Source organism: Pleurodeles waltl, chromosome 11, assembly GCF_031143425.1.
Source record: "Pleurodeles waltl isolate 20211129_DDA chromosome 11, aPleWal1.hap1.20221129, whole genome shotgun sequence".
NCBI lineage: Eukaryota > Metazoa > Chordata > Amphibia > Caudata > Salamandridae > Pleurodeles > Pleurodeles waltl.
In genome coordinates this window covers 811,626,077-811,648,233 of record NC_090450.1, presented here as the reverse complement: position 1 = coordinate 811,648,233, position 22,157 = coordinate 811,626,077, and the positions used below count along the sequence as shown (strand labels likewise).

Below are 22,157 nucleotides of genomic sequence, written 5' to 3'. Positions count from 1 at the left end.
GACTTAACAGGAGACCCTGCATGCAGATGGTGAAAATGGAAGAGAGAACCTTGGGTAATAGTGAGATGACTTAGAAGTGAATGGTATTTTAAAAGAGAAAAGTGGAAATGTTATGAAATTGCAAACATTTTAGTTACATATTGCCAGACGGAGTTAACCTATCCACGTAAGATCAATGTACATCACAATAAGTTTCCAAATATGGATGACTTAACATTTTTCTAACGGCAGTGTAAGACAAAATGTCACCATTCCATTACAGGCATAATATTATAGCTTAGGTCCATTGGACAAATAATGAAACCCTCCGAATGAACCAGTGATATAATACTTACGGTACTCTAGTGTACCTTTAATCTGAGCTGCAGCACTCTACAAGTAAATGCTGTTGCCATACAAGAACGGTGAACACACAGCAGGCGCCTAAGGTTATGAAGTAGATAGTCTGCCCATAAGTAATTACCAGACCTATGACAAATACATTTTAATGACTGAAATCAATAGAGGGTATAGGTGTTTTAGCAAAGGAGAAAAAGGATGCTAGTCCATTTTGTGCTGGTCCATTTTGTATTACTACTGTAAGACACAGTGATATACTTCCCCTCCGACCTCCTGTTTATTCTCAAGCAGAAATCAAAATCCTAAGAGGTGCAAATAAAGGAAGGTGGTAAGGGAATGGACTGGAACGAGGAGGACTGTGATTCAGAGTAATGAACATTACTGGTAGGTAATTATTTCATTATCATTGTCTGTCCTCTTTGTCCCATTCGTCACTTGGTTCAGTATATACCAAGCATAATCATTTGCACAAACACCAATTTGTATGCTTAAATGAGAAGAAATTGTAATCACATATACAACAATTACTTCCTTGCTGTGTTAATGGCCCCAAAACCAAAATTCTTGTTAAAAGACTGCACTAAATCTTGTTGATAATGAATCACAAACGTGTGTGAAGTCAACCAGTAGCCGCCTTGCAGATCACCAACAAGGTTGATCCCACTGCCCCAGCCCATGAAGCTTAAACAGATCCTGTTGATCGACCTTGCACATCCTGTGGGTACTCGGCATTTGTTGATCTAAAAGCCTGTGATATACTCTCTTTCACCCCCCCCCCCTGCCACCACCAAAGGTGGAAGCTGAGTTTTCCTTATGTTGGCCATCCCATATAAAGTAGACAAGGAATCGAGGAATTGGAAATTCTGAAAGCTTTTCTTCTCTATAAATATGTGAATAAACATCTCACCTACAAGGAGGAATGAATGTCAGAACTTGAAGAGGATTGTAACACTGGAAGGACCAACTCCTGAAACAGTTACATTGAGAATTGACATTTGGGTTTTAGTTAGGGTCTGGGTTCAGAACCACCCTGTTGGGGAAAAAACTTAGATAAGAGACTACCACAATGGATAACTTATCACTCAACCTCCTAACAGTTGCCGCCTGTAAAGGCTCAAATGGAGGTTCCTGGAGTCCCTTTAACACCGTTGACAAATCCCAGGTCGGTACCAGATTGTGATGAGTAGGCCTTCATAGCCTAAAACTATTAAAAAGATGCCTAACTAATAGTGATTTTTTTTTTTTTTTGCAAAACCACAGGAGGACTTCCAAAACTGCCTGATTTCTGCCCACTGAGCCACTAGAGCGGCGGGAGAAGAACTTTTGAGGAACTCATCTGTCAAGAAATCAAGAATTTAAAAATTGATTTACTGAGTTAGAGGCTTCTGTGTTCCACATGCCCCATGACTGGAAAAAGCCCATTCACTTTTTATATGAACTCAGTGGACAGTCTTCCAGACCCGTGGAAGTGTGTGTGGCCGCATCCCTGAGAAACCTAAATGTTCTTTATTCATTTGTTAGCCTGATGTCTGCTGCAGTAGCACAATGCATTCTGAACACAGTATGTAGTTGTGCATTGAAGGTGCCAATAAAATATAGATATAAAAAAGAGCAACATAAATATTCCAATTCTTCCCTTTCAACTTCATGCTGTCAGGTTTAATTATGTGAACCCCTCTAGTTGATGCTTAAGCAATGAACGTGGACAAGGGTCGAGTGGGAGAATCTCAAGAGCCTTCTTCCTAATAAGAGAGAAGCAGTGATGCCTTGGTCAAAATGAGGCTACCAATATGACCAGCAGCCTCTCCTCATAAGTTTCCTGAATCACCCTTAGGAGGAGGGAAATCGGAGTAAATGCATTCCACAAGTAGTGTAGCCACAGAACTGATAAGGCGTCCACTGCATGTGCATGAGGGCACCATATCTCTGAACAAAACTGTAGGGGCATTGTGTCTCCTAGTGATGCAAAGAGGTCTATCCTGTGGTGTATAAACTGATTGCATATTTGTAGGAAATAATGTTGAGATACATGAAATGTCACAGAGGAAGGCATTATACAACTCAGAACATCTGCTTAGACATTTGCCTTCCCCAATATATATACCGCCCCTTGTTCCAACAGATGTTGCCTTGCCCACGAGAAAATCATCTTTGATAGATTATCGAGAACCCAACTCTTTGTTCCCCTCTGGTGGTTCAGGTAAAAACTTGCCTCTTGGTTGTTCATCCTTACCAAATTCACCTCCTCCTATTGAGATTGAAAATCATTGATTTGTTTGCCATATTGCTACAAGCTCTCTCCAATTGGTCAAATAATTCCTTTCCATGTGGGACCATTATCCCCTTGCCTCCTGCTATATATATAGCCCCCCAGCCTCAAAGGGTGGTATCAGTTTTTAACAGAAGTTGGGGAAGGTAGGTGAAAAGGGATTCCTTTTGTTAAATCGGTGTCCACTAACCACCACTAAAGATCTTCCAGTATCTGGGGGTAACTGGAATCATGTACTCAAAATGTTGAGATGCGCAACCCATGTAACTCAGGAGGTGATTGACCAGGGATTTCACGAGAAAACAAGCCCAAGGGACTTAAGCAGTGGCCACTGCCATGAAACCCTGAAACCTACAGCCAACTCTGAGCCGGACCCTGCTGCTGCCACAAAAGGTGAAGATGGATAGACTGGAGAGCTTTGATCCTTTTCTTCAGGAGAAAAACATTCCTCAATTCAGTATCAAAGACCACTTCCATAAAAGTTGCTTGCTTTAGTGGAACCAAGTGTGTCTTCATCTGGTTGATCATTAGACCCAAGTGCTGAAGATAGCTGCAAACGGTATTCACATTCTGCTGCATCTTAGAAAAGGAGGAAGCATTCAAAAGCCAATCGTCAAGACAGGGAAAAATAAATATCCCCTTCAACTGTAGTGTTGTGACCTCTAGTGCTAGTTAGTACCTTTGTGAAAACCGTGGGTGAACTGCAGAGGCTAAATGGCATTCTTTGAAATTGGTAGTGGTTGTCTAAAACCTCAGGTACTTCTGACTGTGCAGATGATTGGGGTCGTGGAAGAAGGTGTCCTGTAGTTCCAGGGGTGCTAAGACGTCACCACTTTAAATCAATTGGATTATGGTTTGTAGTGTAACCCTTCTGAAAGTCTCTGAGACATACATGTGTTTAGTTCCTTGAGGTCAATGACTGGTTGAAAAGTACTGCTTTGTTTCTGAACCAAAACAGAATGGAATAAAACTCCTGAGCCTCAGTGGAACTTGCATCACCACATTCATGGAAATGAGCTCTTGAATGCCTTGTAACATGTAGTCTCCTAATGGATCTTCTGGCTTTGGTGTACATTTGAACCACATTGTTGGTGTTTCTTCCTTGAAATGTAAGAGGTACCGCCTTTTTTTATAAGCGAGAGGAACTAAGAATCCTGACTATCACTTCTGACCATTGTTAAAAATACCCTTGCAGCCTTCCTCCTACTTTCTTACAGCCATTTCGGCTGCTCTTGGTTTTGAGAGGTGTTCAACTGTGATTTCCTTGCCAGCGTGACACCCAACCTCAAGCCAAGCCTGAAAAAGGTTTTTGATTTCTTTTAAGATTGCTTATCTGCTTTTGAGTAATGTTTTATACTGTGAAAAAACTTGAATGGCCTCAGGATTTTTTCTTGTCTGCAGATTTCTGTGCCATGTCATTTAGCTCCTTGCGAAATAATTTAGGTCCTGTGAATGGTAGTTTCTGGATTAGAGATCTCTGCCCCACATTCAGCTTCCATGGCTTCATCCTGAGCAGTCTTATTTCCTGAACCGCTGCTCCTGCAGGAGAGACGGCCGGACCAAGATTATCTAATTAAATATCCCACAAAAACTGGGCAAAGAGTTCTATTTTAGCCAGCAGACATAGAAACCACTGAGGAGAGTGTTGTGTTCACTTTTGTGGTCCATAGAAACTGTTCCTCAAAGTTTTCAGTACTGTACCTTTTATTGAGAGAACAAGTATTTGATGCCTTGTCCACATCTTTCCGCTCTTTGTCAGTTATCTTCCTTATCACGTCAGGAGTAGCAAATTATCAGCAGGAGGAGCTCTGTACTGTGTAAAATTCATCCTGTTCCTGAGGTGTTTATGAAAAAAGCAATGCATTCCTAATATGGGATAATATTTCGTGAAGATATGTCCCTTGAATATATTGTCTCTTGGGCCCGGCTGCTGTTCCTCATTGGAGTCTGTTCTGGCCCTTTGAACAGCAGCATCAACAGCCTGCTTCATTAAAGATTCTAGGTATCCCCTGGAAATCAGGAAGGGCTCGTCTTCCACCTGAGCCTCAGGATTATCTTGTGTTCAGGAGGGCTTCCTTTGGCTCCATGGCCGTACTGACGAACATCACGAACAGCGCTTACCCTCATAGACACTCCTTCCTGACATTGCTGCCTGAGGGCCAGTTTTCACCTCGAAAGACTTCTGGATCCAGGCAAATTTAACTGCCGTACTTCCAGCCTCACGTGCTGCTCTTTAGCACCTGACCAAGGCGGGAGCATCCGTAACGTCAGTTTCCTTGGGCCCATTCCCCACGTCCTCGTTCTTCCTGCCACCTCTCCCCGTCCCGGCTTCTCACTGGATCAGGAAGCGCACACCGCTCAAGGCAGTTCATTTCTAGCTAGCAAGTAAGTATAAATGTAACATATAGGTAAATTCTACCTTAGGTCGAGCCTACCGACCTGCGGTAAACAGCAAGTAAAAATAGGAGGTGAGAGGGAAAATGGGATGTGTCACTGTGAGTTACAGTAGGAAAAAAAGAACCTGTCTGGAAGGAGGAACTCCTCACTATTTAAGGACTGGGACCAGGAGGTCAGATCATGGGTAACGGATGCAAGGGCTTCATTTGTTACAGAACGGTTGGTAGGGGAGAGCAGAGCAGGAGAAGGGAGAGCTGGGGGGACATTTACAGCACAACCTTCTGTTAGACCCAGCAGCTGTCCTGCAGCCTCTGTTGCTCTGCGTTCAGGTTTAGGTCAAATGTTTCCAGGCCAAGGTGCCTGGTCTGGGATTCTCGGAGCTGGTAATTCGGAGCCTTTTAACACCTTACTACTCAGAATGACCTGGAGTGATACAATAAGGATAAGTGTGGCAAGCTACTGAGATAGTTCCGCAGTTCCTGACTTAAACCTCCTTCGCCTCTTTGGAATAGATTGGGTTTGCATAATCTGCTGCTCGCTTTCTCTTTCTCTCAATACACTTATTGTTTCTTTGTTTTAAATTGGTATAATAGTAATAGCTTCCCTTTATGCCCACCGAGTAAGTAATAGAGCAGGGATTGGAGTCTACTAGGTCCATTCAGGTATAAAGTGGATTTAATGTTAAAGAAGTAATTTATTTTCTACCTACACAGGATACAAATTGGAGGTTTTGGTGTGTGGAGTTTTCTTTGCTTTGGACAATTTAAATGTTTGTCAAATGAGTCACATATTTTCTCCATCTTGGAAAGTCATGGTGGAACGTAGCCTAATATCATGAATAATGTTTAATGGTAGCAGGGTTGGGCCAGGTTTGGAGGAGAACATTTTCAGGGCTGAGGGACTGAGAGGTGCCGAGTGTGGGTTTCAGGGTGTTACTTACTTTCGACGTCCACTGGGCAAGCATCAGGGTTCTCCAGGTTGCTCTTTTCTTCCGTCTGGATGATATTTTCGATGTCCCGCATGGACAGATGCTCACAGAAAGTATCATAAAGCAACCGCTTCAATTCATCCACTGTCAGCTTCTGCATGTCACACTGAGGAGGAGAACAGCCGTTACACTCCTGTCACATGCCTGTCACGCTGAAGAGGAGAACAACCCGTTACACTTCTATCCCATGCCTCTCCAACACCTGACATGCTGCATTCATACACTGGTCACACGGGCCAGAATGCCTATCACAGTATGCTCATCCCGTGACAGTGCACACAGATGCCTCTTAGTACATTGTACACCACCCAGTACCACTGCACAAATACACGTGATATCGAGACTGTCTTACTCAGGACTTCATCATTCTAGTCAGGCACCAGGCATAGGCCCCTTAAACAACTTAAGCCATTTTGTAGCAGTGCACCCTACAATCATGATTCTGAAAGCAGCATAACCACACATATAAAAAACACAGGTGATAGTCGGAACAGTGAAGCCCACAACATTATTCATCTGCCTTTGATAACACTAGCCCCACGTATGTGACAGTAAGAGCAGCCACATGTCTGCGCTACGGCAGACGGCCTCTCGAGATCTAACTCTGCTGTGATGCGATTTGATGCAGAGAGCATCCAGCCAATCGCACGTAACTTCTCAGAGACAGACTGAACTAAAGAGCATACTATATAATTAAAAGGATTACAAGCTAATTAGTTAGACACTAGCAAACGAGAGAAAATAAATAAAAGCTGGCTTCCCATACCTCCGGGTACACATATATATTTTACAATACAATGAAGGGCAGTCCAAATCCATAGCATGCAAATCAATATATATATATATATATATGTATATATATATATATATATATATATATATAGTAATACAGAGAGCAGTCAAGCTTACAATACTTCAACACCAACATGTATGCATTGCAGTCGTATGCTTGTGATAAAAGTGAACATTCAAAACTACAACTACAGACACGTGCCTAGCCAAGCCTATGATATAACTGCCAAGTACAACCTTACCTTGCTTATTACAATCACCGCATGTGGTTGATAATAAGAGCAGCGAAGTAAAAACTAGTACATCATTACAACAGCACATCAGTAGAAGTTTAAAAAGCTTAGACAACCCCATTCAGTTTCAACTACACATCGGCTAACTAAGGTCACTGTGGGTACATGTGACATTTTAGCACTCCTGTCACGCAGCAACAACGCAATCACACTCCTGTACCTATGCAGTCAATTTACACTTAACCCTTCTAAATCAGTTTCACGGTACATTAAAAAATGCAAAATTGGCATGACAAGTAAAACTAGTATTGGCAAACACGTTTGGTACACAACAAAGCACAGGGATCCCAATTGTAGTAATTGCAGTTTACAAGCTATTTTTTTGCGTAGTGCTGTATTATGCACTATTTCTCACATAGTGAAAAATTCACTGAAAGTTTTCAGTCATCTGTTTTTCAGTAGTCTTGTTTTTTTGACCCCCACGATGAGGAGGAAGTAAGTGATTTTTTTCTGATTTACCAAGGAAGCATTAACAACTGTACTTGAGACCGTTGTTGTATGTGCAATAATTGTGTTCTCCTTTTTCTAATCTGACCTTTGAACTGTGAGCCAGTTTCTGTTTCCACGTAGTTTCACTGATTGCCCATGGTCTATAGAAAAGTACTCTACAAATTTAAGGTATTTTACACAGTGGTCAAAGTGCATTAAAAAAAGTATGGGAACTATGATGCCGGGTCGAATGGGGACGGTGTGAGTGAACGCGGGGCGTGGTCAAATGCGTGGCTACAAAAACAAAATATTCTGTAAATTTTTTAGGTCTTTCACCTTCAGTTAACTACATATACAAACACAGCTTAAATAAAAATTATTTGCAAGGTTTGTTAATCAGTGGGAAATGTACTATCAGACATCATGAAACCTCTGTTAGTTAATGCACTGCACCGAATTGAATCCTGGTTGGGTGCAGTGCAGGATAGTGACTAGTGTATGTATTGTTCTACGAAGTTCCAGCATGTGACAGAAAGCACTGTGTTCATGTAATTCATTATTTTAAACTTGCATTACTCACGCGTTGAGAGGCTTCTACAAAATGTGAAAAAGGGTTTAAAATAAAATTGTGCTTTCAAATTATAGATTTTAGTAATACCCAGACTGTACATAGTTAATTTTTTTATAATTATCTTTTAAAAACACACACTTCACACCTTAGCTAGTAGATATAAACGTGTGTTAGAAGTTTCAAGTGATTCCACGAATTAAAGGCAATACCAGCTTCAAGCACTCTTTACGTTTGCAGATTGACCAGTTGTGCGATTTACATTTATTTCGGGGAAGCAGACACCCTGGCAAAAAGGTTTGTTTATCTGTCTGCCCTCCCTTGATTTCACAGTCCAATGTAAGCACTGCCTTACATGTCAGCTGAAGGATTTCAACTTGCAGAATTAACTGTCCTGATATGGTCCACATTTTACAACAAGTCGGGGGGCTGTTGTCCTAAAATTAAATAAGTATGGGCACTTCGTGTCCCTCAGACCACCCCCCACTACTCTGACTACTGATTTTACAAGTAGTCTGAACAATCTTGTTTTTTTCAGTGGGTTAGGGGTGTGCCATGCTAGGCTTTAAAATAACTGTTTCTTGTCGGTTTACCGAGTCAAGTGAAACCTTTTCCTTCCTCTGTGTTCCCAGACTATTACTGACAGCTGGTGGTACTGTTGTAGATGGCCTTCTCCATTCCCAGTTGTATCATTTAGATAAAATGGGTAATTCAGTGAGCAAAATATTTTCAGAGTATTTTATGCTCCTATTACTTCCTTGTTTACTTCCTCATTGCAGTCATAACCAAGTAAAGACTTTGGGCCAGATGTAGCAACAAATTTGCGACTCGCAAACGGCGAAAATCACCGTTTGCGAGTCGCAAATGCGTCTACGGTATGTAGAAATGCATTTCCGAGTCGCAAATAGGAAGGGGTGTTCCCTTCCTATTTGCGAGTCGCAGTGGTATGCAATTCCCGTTGCGACCGCGTAAGCAGTCACAAATGGACTCGCAGTTACCATCCACTTGAAGTGGACCCAAAATTATTTTTTCAGAGCAGGCAGTGGTCCAAGGGACCACTACCTGCCCTGAAAAAATCCGAAACAAAAGGTTTCGTTTTTTTTTTCTAAGTGCAGTACGTTTTCCTTTAAGGAAAACGGGCTACACTTTGGAAAAAAAAAAACTGCTTTATTTAAAAGCAGTCACGGACATGGAGGTCTGCTGTTCCCAGCAGGCCTCCATCCCCGTGAGTGCCCTGAGTCGCTATGGGGTCGCAAATTGCGACCCACCTCATTAATATTAATGAGGTGGGTCTTTGCGACCCCATAGCGACTCGCAGAAGGTGTCTGAGACACCTTACTGCATCCCAAATTGCGACTTGCAATTTGCGAGTCACAGGGACTCGCAAATTGCAAGTCGCAATTTGGGAGTTTCCTACATCTGGCCCTAAATCTCCTCTCAACCTCTATTCATCCATCTACTGCACCACCTCTTTTCTTTGCCTGTTTTCCGACAGATCTTTCTGATGTTCAAGAGTCGTGTCATCAGTTTTAGTATCCTTTATCTCATGGATTCTTATTTGGGCACTTAGATGTTTGTTTTACATCTTGCCTCTCTTTGTGGGGCTTGTAGTGTTAGGCGGAAGTCTGCAATAGTTGCAGCATATCAGCACAGCACAAGCTGATTGGGGCACGGTATACGCTATGCGAAATCATTGTGAAGCAGTGTCTTCTTTTTAGGTGGATCTTGCCGCAGTGCATGCAATGCATGCTCTCTCGCTTGCAATGCATATTGTGTACTGTAAAGTGCTTAGAGCCCGCCCATTCCTTATTAATCGTTGGCTTTGTTGTCACTGTTTTATGCAGACTCCGAATTGACCCGCACAGGCCAAGCATCACTTCCGCTCTTATCAGTGGAGCATGGACCAAGCACAGAGTAATTCAACTTAATTAGTGCCCTTCCGCTCCTTGCAGTGTGATTTAGGTCATATTTATTATTCTCTGCTCCTACTACCTTTCCCCGTACCACCCTCCTCCCGCTTTCTGTTATTGCTGCTCTCTTCCCCTCCGCACTTAATGTTGCTTTCCCCCTCCCATTGTTGTTGCTCCCACCCTCCGTGCCAATTCCTCCCTTGTGTTGTTCCATCCTTGTGCTTTTTGTAACAGATTACACAGCAGCTGTGCAATATGGCTTAGACAATGCTATGTTGCAGTCAGTGCTGGCTGCGTCATAGTGCTTATTTTGTTAACTTTAAAACTTGTTGCACAGCAGCTTGTACTCTCCCAGTGGTGGATCTGTGAACTGGCTCAGACCAAAAAGTCCAGAAAGACAGAGAGGGATAAAATGTCCTTGGACTTGGCTGCTCAGGTAGTAGTGCTTCATGAACGTATGAAGCGACACCCATGTAGGTGCCTGCCAAATATCCAAAACTCTGCCTTCCAGTGTAGTGGTAGCAGCCTTGGCTCTGGTAGTATGAGCACATAAGCCTTCCAGTGGTTGCTTCTTGATGAGTGCATAGCAGATGTTGATACAGAGCATAATCCAGTGAGTGATGGTTCTCTTCTGCACTACCTTGCCATTGTTGCTCCAATGAACTAATGAAGAGCTCATCTTACACCCACTGGTCTTCTGAACAATCAATTTAAAAGCTGAGAGCTCCTTTAGGATCTAACAGATGGAGACTTTCCTCCTCCCTAGAGGGATGAGGTAGAGCAAAGAATGCCGAAAAGTGATGTTTTGCCCCTACATAAAAAGGTGTCACTACTTTTGGAAGAAAAAAGGCTTGGGTCTTCCATACCAACTTGTGTGGAAAGAAACCGGAATGTTTAGCCTCAAGTGGGTCAATCTGACGAGTCTCACAGTACGCCACAAATTTGGCCTAATGAAAGGCATATGCATATTTCGTGGAGTGATGCTTGGCTGCCAAAATGGCAGCAACTACCTCAGGAGGTAGTTTGAATGCAGACAACTGCTGCCGCTCAATCACTAAGCATAGTGGTGAAGATTGTGCAGGCCCGGAAGCAAGACCCTGCCCTAGTATTGTGACAGATGAGCTTCTTGAAGCAGCAGCCTGATCGGAGAACAGGTGCTCATACCCAGGAGTTCTGCATACCACACTCTTCTGGCCCAGTGTAGTGCCACTTTGATGACTTGGCCCTGCTTGTTACTGCTCATCTTAAGAACTCGGGGCAGGAGAAGTAGAGCTAGAAAGGCATACAGATGTCCGAAGCTCCACTTAAGGCAGAATATGCCTCTGAAAGAGAGCTGTCTGAGAAACTCCTGCACACACAAATGTTGACATTGTGTGTTCTTGGTGGTGGTGAAAAGATTGAGGGAATGTTATCCTCATTCGCAAAAGATAGTTTGCACCACCTCCTGATGTAACTGCTGTTTGTGACTCGCTAGGCGTGGGCAGCTGAGTTTGCCCGCATTGGCCTTTAAAAATTCCACCCTGTGGTGTACCACAAGAAAATCACCTAGTGTTCAAGCCACTTCCAGAGGCATATTGCCTCCTGACACAGGGTCTACAACCCCACCCGGCCCTTCTTGTTGCAGTACCACATGGTGATGGTGTTGTTTGTGAGCACCTGCATAGCCTCTCTTTGATGGATGATAAGAAGGCTGCCAACGCCAACCACTCTGGGAGATTCATATTGAGCAAGTCCTCTGCTAGAGACCAAATGCCTCTGATCTCCTCTTCTCCCAGGTGGCCTCTCCAACCCAGAAGAGATGCATTTGTCACCACTGTTGGCTCTGGGTGGGGCACTGAGAGTGGTCTGCTGCTGGCCCTATCGTGATCCCACATCCATCAATGCAGATTATTTGCACTCTCCTCCAAAATAGGGACATAATCGGGGAGATCTCCCTGATGCTGTGTTCCCTGGGACTTCTGATCTCTAAACAGCCACCTGGCATGAAGCATCAAAGTTGTTCTCACTGAGATCTAGGCTATAGGCTGAAAAATTGGGATCATAGTCCAAGTGTCCTGAGCTCTCCTCTTCTGGGGGGGGGGAGAGAAAGGAGGAGGAGGCATAAAATTGCACCATGGCCAGATTAGCATTGATGAAAGGGAGCATCTGCGACGGAGTCAGGTGTGAATTCAACAAGATCTTAGGAGATCTGAGTAGTCTGGAGGTGGGTGATGACAGCCTGATTCGGGTCTGCCTTCAGCAGCCAATAACCGAGGTAAGGGAATACTGGAACCCCCAACACCTGAAGGTAGGCTACAACCATCACTGCCAGCACTTTTGTGAACTCTTGAGAGGCACTGGTGAGAACAAACTGAAAGTGCTTTTGTCCCACCATGAGCTGCAGATAGCACCTGTGGGCCAGCAGAACGGGGGTATGAATAGAAGCGTCCTGCAGATCTAATGCCACAATTCGGTCTCCAGGGTTGTAGGTAGACAAGATCTGGGTCCTAGTGAGCATCTTGAACTTGTCCTTCCACAGGAAAGCGTTGAGAGATCTAAAAGTGGATGGTGTCCTCTGTCCTTTACCTCAAGGAAGTAGCAGAAGTAACACCCAGTTCCTGTCTCTGAGGCTGAAACCATCTGTATGGCTCTTTTGGCCAAAAGAGCTTGCACTTCCTGCAAGAGGGCCAAGTAGTCCTCGGTCTGCCATTGTGAGTAAGGTGGAAGGTGTGGAAAGTTAAAAAAAAAAAAAAATGGAAGTGCATAACCTCGCTGGACAACTTGAAAGACCCACATGTCCAAAGTGATGGCTTGCCACCTTATGAAAACATATTTAATCCTACCTCTGACAGGGCTGGTGTGTACCCAGAAGGGAACTCTAAATGAAGTTTTGTGGCTGCAACAGCTAGGGGAGCAGCGAATTGGGCTGTTCGCTGTCCCTATTGTCCTCATTGTCTGTGGTATGCAGCCTCCGCCACGAACAGCTGTAGGGTCTGCTGGGCTGGTTGAATGGGCTGGCATTACTAAAGAACTCTACCATAGCCATGGATGGAGTGAAACTGATGCATTACAGCAGACGGACCCAAGGAGTGCGGCCCTTCAAAAGGCATCAAAGGGCATGTTGAACAAGGAAGATTTGACATCCCCCAGAGAAGTCCATAGACTTCATCCAGGCGCACCTTCTAAGTGTCGTGCTGGTGCCAGTTGCCTGGGCAAGGCAATCAGTAGTATCCAAACCAGAGCAGATCATGAATTTTGACATGAAGGTTTGAGGCCCTTGGAGCCTCTATCTTGTAGGGTGGAAGGGAAAGCATTGGGGTTGACCCTGCTAGTGGATCCTTGCACACCAAGCTTTCTGAAGTTGGATGCTGCTTTAGGAAATCTGGGTTAACCACCTGACCCCAGCCCAGGTGAGTGACGAGACCAGTCTCTAGAGAAGTATCCAGTCCACTGGCATCATCTAGCACATCATACAAGTTGTCCTCCTTAAATGGTTGAACAAATTTGTCCCCCTTCATCATAACTGTCATTATCGAAATCTGTGCCAAAAAGATTGTTGATGATCTGGGCACTTTCTTGAGGCAATGGCAAGGTATCAGAGTCCAATGGGTTACTGGAATGCTGCTGCTCGATGGGATTAGGGCACAGCCTTGGTAGAAGTTAGAGCGGAGTCAGCTCAGAGATGGAGAATACTATTGGTTGCGCTTTAGTGGATCCACGTCCTTGCTTCAGCGTCTGATATGTGTTGAGGCACTAAATCTGATGACAACACTGAAGCCGGTGCGGGACCCATAATGGGTACAGAGGATCCAGCTGGGGTCAAGGGTGGACCTGCTGGTGAAGTTCCAGTTGGAGAACCTTGCAGTTCCTTGGGGCCAAAAGGCACACCAGAGGGAGTGGATTGTGTGACTCAGCATAGCTTTGCAGAACTCGTGGATCTGCTGCAGTGTCGGCAAGGAATTCAGAAACTCAGGTTGCCCAATGACAAAAGCCAGAATTGGCCCTGAGGGATGTTGAATTCGAGAGCGAGACAGAAGCATGTTAAGGCTATTGAACTTTCTCAGGAGTTGAAAAGTGGCGGGAAGGAGCTGACTTCTTATGCTTCTTTTTTGACTTGCCCTCAATAGCAACTAAGATCTGCCGCGGTACACAGGACCTTACATTCGACCTCGACCAGTCACAGAATAGGGTATTCTAGTGCTTACTGATGTACTGCTTTGCCTCACGTTCCCGGATGGCCTTGGGATTTATCAAGGTGGAGTCGCTTCAGGTCTTGGAGTTGTGGTCCAAACCCACCCAATGATGAGGATCCATCACTAACATCTGATTGCAACAGACCCTACAAGGTTTAAATCCTGTGGTTTTAGGGAGTAACGCTTTCCCTTGCACACCGGTATTTTAAAGTAAAAGTTGTGACTAAGTAGTCTCCTGAAGAGATATGGGGTATGTCCTGAGCCGCGTTTGGTGTCACAGAAAGAGAGGAACTGACATCAGCGAGCATGGGTGGTACTTATATGTCACTTTTGGAGCAGAAAAGCATTACTTACCTCAGTGCAAGATTACTGCTGAAAATTTTCTGGATCCACTCTGATGCCTGGGAAATATTTGAATGTGAGGAATCTGCAGTTAGAAGTATCCTTCAGAAAAAGACTTATGCAACTCCTGATCTTGTCCTGAGTACAGAAATCTAGGCAGCATGTTCTGCTCAGTCTCTAGTGAAGGATTTTGATGGACTGGCTGGAGCAATGCAGGAAGGAGAGCCTTTCTCAGATATGCTAGCCAATATGGAACTCCGATCAGGCGTAACTTGTGGGCTATGGCTACTGATGGCTCAATGGTGACCAGGTGGCAGATCTGCCTCAGAAATTGGAAGCTGCTCTGAGAATAAATAGATTCCATGGTAACAAAGGCCTTCAAGGTTCGCAAGTATGCCTTACCATACAACGGGAAGTCAGATTTTTCATTGTCTTCTTCTCAGGACACCCAGAAACAGGCAAATGGAAGAAGACATTTTCATATAGGTAGAGATGGTAAAATATTGGCATCCAGTGAAATAGAAGTCGAACTAGAAGGGGCATCTCTCCTAAGTATTAAAGAACAATCAAGTCAGCATCTTAAATGGGAGGGTCTATCTCAGCGCTTTCAGATATAGATATATCTGAAGAAGACATCTTGGATCTTTGTGTACCAAACATTGTCAGACATGGACACAATATAGACTTCTGCTCAGTGACTTTAAACCAAATACTCATCCCCTACTTCATTTCTAAAGAACAATGGGAAACGAAGGGCTCTGTTGGAAGTAGTAAAAGATTTGATCAGGAAGAAAGCGATAATCCCAGTATCAAAAAAGAGATCCTGAATCCTGTTTCTAGTGGAGAAGAAATCAGGTGGGTACAAAACTGCTTTGGGTAACAAGTTAGTCAACAAATGGGTTGCCACAATTCATTTCAGAATGGACTGCCTTCAAAGAGTTTTACTTCTAGAGGGAGAATCTATAGTGAAGTTGGATTTGCTGGATACATAATTCCAAATCCCAATGTTCCTGAACCATCAGAGGTACCTATATTTTGCCATACAGTGTTACCACTTCCAGTTTTGTATCCTCTTGGTCGTCCACAAATCAGTACCAAGGTTGATTAAAAAAGTTATAGGTCCTTTTGTAGGGCTGTTTTACAACCAGAGAATTGAAATTAACTCTTATTTGGAGGATACTTTCATATTCAAAACCCTAGACAGTATTCCATCTGGAAATTTGGGAGTTCTGCATCAAAAGTACAGATTCCTAATTATCTTGAAAAATCAAGTCTGATTCCTTCATAGGATATAAAATTAATTGGCACACGGTTTTTGTAAGGAAATGGCTCCCTGTTGCAATTACCCCCCACTTTTTGCCTGATACTGATGCTGACTTGACTGAAAAGTGTGCTGGGACCCTGCTAACCAGGCCCCAGCACCAGTGTTCTTTCACCTAAAATGTACCATTGTCTCCACAATTGGCACAACCCTGGCACCCAGGTAAGTCTCTTGTAACTGGTACCCCTGGTACCAAGGGCCCTGATGCCAGGAAAGGTCTCTAAGGCCTGCAGCATGTCTTATGCCACCCTAGGGACCCCTCACTCAGCACAGACACACTGCTTGCCAGCTTGTGTGCTGGTTGGGAGAAAATGACTAAGTCGACATGGCACTCCCCTCAGGGTGCCATGCCAACCTCACACTGCCTGTGGCATAGGTAAGTCATCCCTCTAGCAGGCCTCACAGCCCTAAGGCAGGGTGCACTATACCACAGGTGAGGGCATAGGTGCATGAGCACTATGCCCCTACAGTGTCTAAGCAAAACCTTAGACATTGTAAGTGCAGGGTAGCCATAAGAGTATATGGCCTGGGAGTCTGTCAAAAACGAACTCCACAGCTCCATAATGGCTGCACTGAATACTGGGAAGTTTGGTATCAAAATTCTCAGAATAATAAACCCACACTGATGCCAGTGTTGGATTTATTAAAAAATGCATACAGAGGGCATCTTAGAGATGCCCCCTGTATTTTACCCAATTGTTCAGTGCAGGACTGACTGGTCTGTGCCAGCCTGCTGCTGAGAGCCGAGTTTCTGACCCCATGTGGCGAGGGCCTTTGTGCTCTCTGAGGACAGAAACAAAAGCCTGCTCTGGGTGGAGGTGCTTCACACCTCCCCCTGCAGGAACTGTAACACCTAGCAGTGAGCCTCAAAGGCTCAGGCTTCGTGTTACAATGCCCCAGTGCACTCCAGCTAGTGGAGATGCCCGCCCCCTGGACACAGCCCCCACTTTTGGCGGCAAGTCCAGGGGAGATAATGAGAAAAACAAGGAGGAGTCACCCACCAGTCAGGACAGCCCCTAAGGTGTCCTGAGCTGAGGTGACCCCTGCCTTTAGAAATCCTCCATCTTGATTTTGGAGGATTCCCCCAATAGGAATAGGGATGTGCCCCCCCTCCCCTCAGGGAAGAGGCACAAAGAGGGTGTAGCCACCCTCAAGGACAGTAGCCATTGGCTACTGCCCTCCCAGACCTAAACACACCCCTAAATTCAGTATTTAGGGGCTCCCCAGAACCTAGGAAACAGATTCCTGCAACCTAAGACGAAGAAGGACTGCTGAGCTGAAAAACCTGCAGAGAAGACGGAGACACCAACTGCTTTGGCCCCAGCTCTACCGGCCTGTCTCCCCACTTCTAAAGACACTGCTCCTGCGACGCGTTCCACAGGGACCAGCAACCTCTGAAGCCTCAGAGGACTGCCCTGCATCTAGAAGGACCAAGAACTCCCGAGGACAGCGGCTCTGTTCCACAAAGACTGCAACTTTGCAACAAAGAAGCAACTTTGAAACAACACACGTTTCCCGCCGGAAGCGTGAGACTTTGCACTCTGCACCCGACGACCCCGGCTCGACTTGTGGAGAACAAACACCACAGTGAGGACTCCCCGGCGACTACGAGACCGTGAGTAGCCAGAGTTGACCCCCCCTGACCCCCACCAGCGACGCCTGCAGAGGGAATCCCGAGGCTGCCCCTGACCGCGACTGCCTGCTTCAAAGACCCGACACCTGGTAAAGACTCTGCATCCGCAGCCCCTCAGGACCTGAAGGATCCGACCTTCAGTGCAGGAGCGACCCCCAGGTGGCCCTCTCCCTTGTCCAGGTGGTGGCTACCCCGAGGAGCCCCCCCTTGCCTGCCTGCATCGCTGAAGGTTGCCCATTGAAACCTATTGCGAATCCGACGCTTGTTTGCACACTGCACCCGGCCGCCCCGTGCCGCTGAGGGCGTACTTTTTGTGTGGACTTGTGTCCCCCCGGTGCCCTACAAAACCCCCCTGGTCTGCCCTCTGAAGACGCGGGTACTTACCTGCTGGCAGACTGGAACCGGGGCACCCCCTTCTCCTTTGAAGCCTATGCGTTTTGGGCACCACTTTGACCTCTGCACCTGACCGGCCCTGAGCTGCTGGGGTGGTAATTCTGGGGTTGCCCTGAACCCCCAACAGTGGGCTACCTTGGACCCAATGTTGAACCTTGTAGGTGGTTTACTTACCTGCAAAAACTAACAAACACTTACCTCACCCAGGAACTGTTGAAAATTGCGCTGTGTCTAGTTTTAAAATAGCTATATGTCATTTATGTGAAAACTGTATATGCTATTTTGCTAATTCAAAGTTCCTAAAGTTCCTAAGTGAAGTACCTTTCATTTAAAGCATTACTTGTAAATCTTGAACCTGTGGTTCTTAAAATAAACTAAGAAAATATATTTTTCTATACAAAAACTTATTGGCCTGGAATTGTCTCTAAGTGTGTGTTTCTCATTTATTGCCTGTATGTGTACAACAAATGCCTAACTCTACCCTCTGATAAGCCTACTGCTCGACCACTCTACCACAAAATAGAGCATTAAAATTATCTCTTTTTGCCACTATCTTACCTCTAAGGGGAACCATTGGACTCTGTGCATACTATTCCTTACTTTGAAATAGTGCATACAGAGCCAACTTCCTACAGTTTTGAACAGATATGGGATTAGTGAGCTTCTGGAGTCTAAAAAAGAAATATTCAGGTTCATGTTTCTTGTCTCAAAGTCCAGAAGAAATCAAAATCAAGAAATTGTCTGGAGGTTCAGGGAGACATGACAGCCACATTTCTAAAAATAATTCCTGGAGCTAGATTCCATCTAGAGATTTTGTTCACCACCTTCTAAAGCTCTGGCAATTGGTCTCCATGGGCCTAGATATTCTTCTTCCTGCGCCTAAGAACGTCATTAAAGTAAAGGACTGGTGACTCAATCATTTACATCTAGAACCAGGGACTCCCTGAAGATAGGTTCAACCAGAGTTCATCTCGAAGGGAAAAGAAAGCCTTATACATGCTGATGACGTGCTCATCTTCTTGACCTGTTGTACAGCAATTTCAGTACTGTTTTTAGGCACGTTATTTTAGCAACTAGGCCTGCCGCTTGTGCCCTTTAGCCCAGTTACATTTTATTCAGCTTAATTTGGACCCTCTCCCAAGGGGTTCGTTACTTGGGTGTCTTCATTACCACAAATGAAGCCCAAGCATGGACATCCAACCTACACCCACAGCTGGATCGCTTACTGACTGATCTAAAGCATTGGGGATCATTTCCCCCATCCTTGATGGGCAGATCGGCCATCTTTAAAATGGTCACCTCCCACGACCCCTTCATCAGCTTCAAAACTATCCATTCTCAGTCCAGCGTTTCTTTTTCTCCTCTGTGGAATCCCTCCTACAGGGTTTCTTGTGGGCATTGGTACCACCTCATATAGCCCTTTCCGAGTGATACAAAAGTTCTTTCAACGGCTGCATCTCTACCCGAGATGTACGTTCCTATTACAGGGTGGCACAGCTCACTGTCCCCAATGAGTGGTGGTATGTTTTTTTTTAAAAACCCGCTTACTCAGCAGACAGTTGTGCGGTTGGCTTACACACTCTGCTCTGCCTGCTTTGCAGGGGTCTGATTGCCGAAGATCTCTCTCTGGCAATCTGTGTGTATTTAGAGACATGAATGACAACGAGGAGGGGTATGGGCTGGGACGGGCACCTCATGGAGGTGCCAAACTTACAGGGTTTCCACCCCTGGGACCTGATAGGCATCTGTAGACTGGGATATGTTCTTGATGGGAACAAGATGAAGTATTTCACCATCCTCCAAGACAAGTTCCAGCTTATTCGGTCCCAATTCTTTAAGTACTTACAGCTCTGTCTTGTGCTTATCCCATACTTGCACCATGCAGAGAATATCCTGCAATACAAACCATTGGAAACTAAGATCTTATCGCCCAATATCCAAGATACCAAAATATCGGTGATCTATCACTCATTGGTGGTTTGCACAAAGGACTCCTTTCCAGTACAGAAAGAGGCATAGGGAATGCGACCTCCGCCCCCTAGAGGACGATGCCTGGAGGAAGGCGTTAGCGTCCCCGTGGGAGACAGCTGTTGGTTCTCAGTTCCGTCTTACAATTAAAGTATTTGTGTAGAGTATATTAAACTAGGGACCGGCTGTGGAGATGGGGCCTTATCGCCTCAGCGGACTGTTTGTGTTTTTTGAGGGCCCGAATTCCCTTTTGGCACGAAGTTTTCGAATGACTGGAAGAAGTACTGGATTTATCTCTGCAGAGATCTTCACGGTGTGCAATATTACATCTGTACAATGACATCAATAGTAATAGATACTGCCGAACTCTGTTGTGGTTGGACCTTATGGTGGCTAAGCCTGGCATCGCCAAAGCATGCAGGAAGCCATTCGCTCCCTCGTCGGAGACCTGGAGGGTGGCGCTGCATCGAAGCATGGACATGGGCATGGAACACCCAGTATACATTGCCCGGGGGTGCCTCAAGGAATATTGTAAAATCTGGGAATGCTGGGCTACATACAGAAGCATACAACAGGAACCAAGTCCACAATTCCCAGACTGTTTGAAAGTCAAGGGTGACAAATATCCATCATAGGGACAATTCGAGAGCTGGGAGGGGTAGTGGGAAGTTGTCAGACGAGCTTCAGGGGTAGGTCATGTTTTCTTCGCCTTCTTTTCTTTCTCCGACCTTTCATCTTTTTTCCCCAAGTCCTCTTTGCATCTGAACTAGGTGTGGTTGGCAGGGTAGTGGACGTTGTTTAGCTTTTCTTCTTTTCAAGATTGCGTTGTTGTTTTATGTTCCTTTTCTCTCTCCGTAATATGATTGACTTTGCTCACAACTGATTGTATATATCAAGTGGAAGATTTTGCCATATTGATCAGGTTGTGGAACACCTTACACAAGACTTGTTTTAGCCTTCTGTTTCTTACTTTCTCTCTTGTGATGACAACTTCAGTGAAAATCAATAAAAACTATTTGGAAAAATAAAAAGTTTATCTCGAAGGATGCAAGTGGCTACCAATGAGGAGCCATGTCGGAGTTAAAAAAGATTCATGGCAGACGGCCTATCCAAGACTTCTCATCGAATTAGAAGGAAATGAAAGCAGTCAGACAAGGCTTAATGGGAATTGTTCCTCATGTTCAGATACTTTCAGTAGTAATCACAATGGCCAGACAATCTAACCACAAAATCTTACCTAACTGGGCAGTGTACATCAAGGGAGAAGAGAAGGTGGTAGCAGATGAGCTCAACTGAGGTTTCCTTCATCTCAGGATCTTCATCTGAAGCCTGCTTGGTTCAGGAGAATTTGCAGGAAGTGCCCTTTCCCAGGAGTAGATCTGTTTGCAACAGAGGGAACTCATTATTTCAAAGACTTATTTAGAGACACAGGGAGGAAGGAACTTGAACAATAGATGCTCTATCATGCCAGTGACCTGAAGCGCTACTCTGTGCTTTTCCCACTTTTCCTCCGATCAAGAGTTTTAATGAAGATCAAGAGGGAAAGTGCTCAGGTGATAATGGTTGATCTCATCTGGTTCTCCTTGTCTTGGTGTTCTCCTCTTCATCAGTTGGGGAGGCATTAGGAGTGTATCCTTCTAGTTTTACTTCTCTCCTTTTCTGAACCCCTCCCTCTGTCCAGATGCCATGAGCAAACTACTATTGATGGTTTGGAAATTGAGAGACTAGGTTTGCTGAGAAGGTGTCTTTTCAGGCGTCCAGCCATTGCAGTGAAATGTTCTAGAAAAGGTTCCACTCTTCTCTCATATTCTACTCAGTGTTAGTCTTTGAAGATGGTGTTATTCCAGAAATTTAGATCCTATTTCTTGTTAGAGGGTAAATGTTCTCTCTCTTCCGATGGTTTTGAACTAAACATGGATTCTTCCACCTTACAAATACAATTGGCTAATATAAATGATTTTAGAGGACTTTAGGATGAGGTAGGTTCCATTGAAACATATGTTTTTAGACTTTTAGGTCGGAAATTTGAATTGGATGTTATTTAATGCCCCCAGTATACACTCACCTTTCATTAAATGTCAACAGATCAAGCCATTTGACATTTAACAGGGTAAAAGTGCACTGTATTTACCGTGCCATGTAGCTTGGTACATTATGCACCAGAATCCGCACTTTATGCCCCCAAAACTCGGCACTGTTTACTGCATGCAGCAAATAACATACCCCGAATGGGAGAGAGATTAGTATTGTTAAATACTATTGAAAGTTAACTTAATGCGTGTGGGTTTGCAATATTCACACAGAGACATACCATTCCTGAGAATTATTGTGACCATTTTATGA

At 44.7% G+C, this 22,157-nt stretch overlaps 1 protein-coding gene across 1 annotated transcript in view; it reads right to left on the bottom strand.

The window, feature by feature from the left end:
* Positions 1 to 22,157, bottom strand: part of CABP7 (calcium binding protein 7) — an 840,279-nt gene that overhangs the window by 5,883 nt on the left and 812,239 nt on the right. The window contains exon 4 of the mRNA XM_069212590.1: positions 5,946 to 6,099. Coding sequence (XP_069068691.1) covers positions 5,946 to 6,099 — 154 coding nt within the window. The remainder of the gene's footprint in view (positions 1 to 5,945; positions 6,100 to 22,157) is intronic.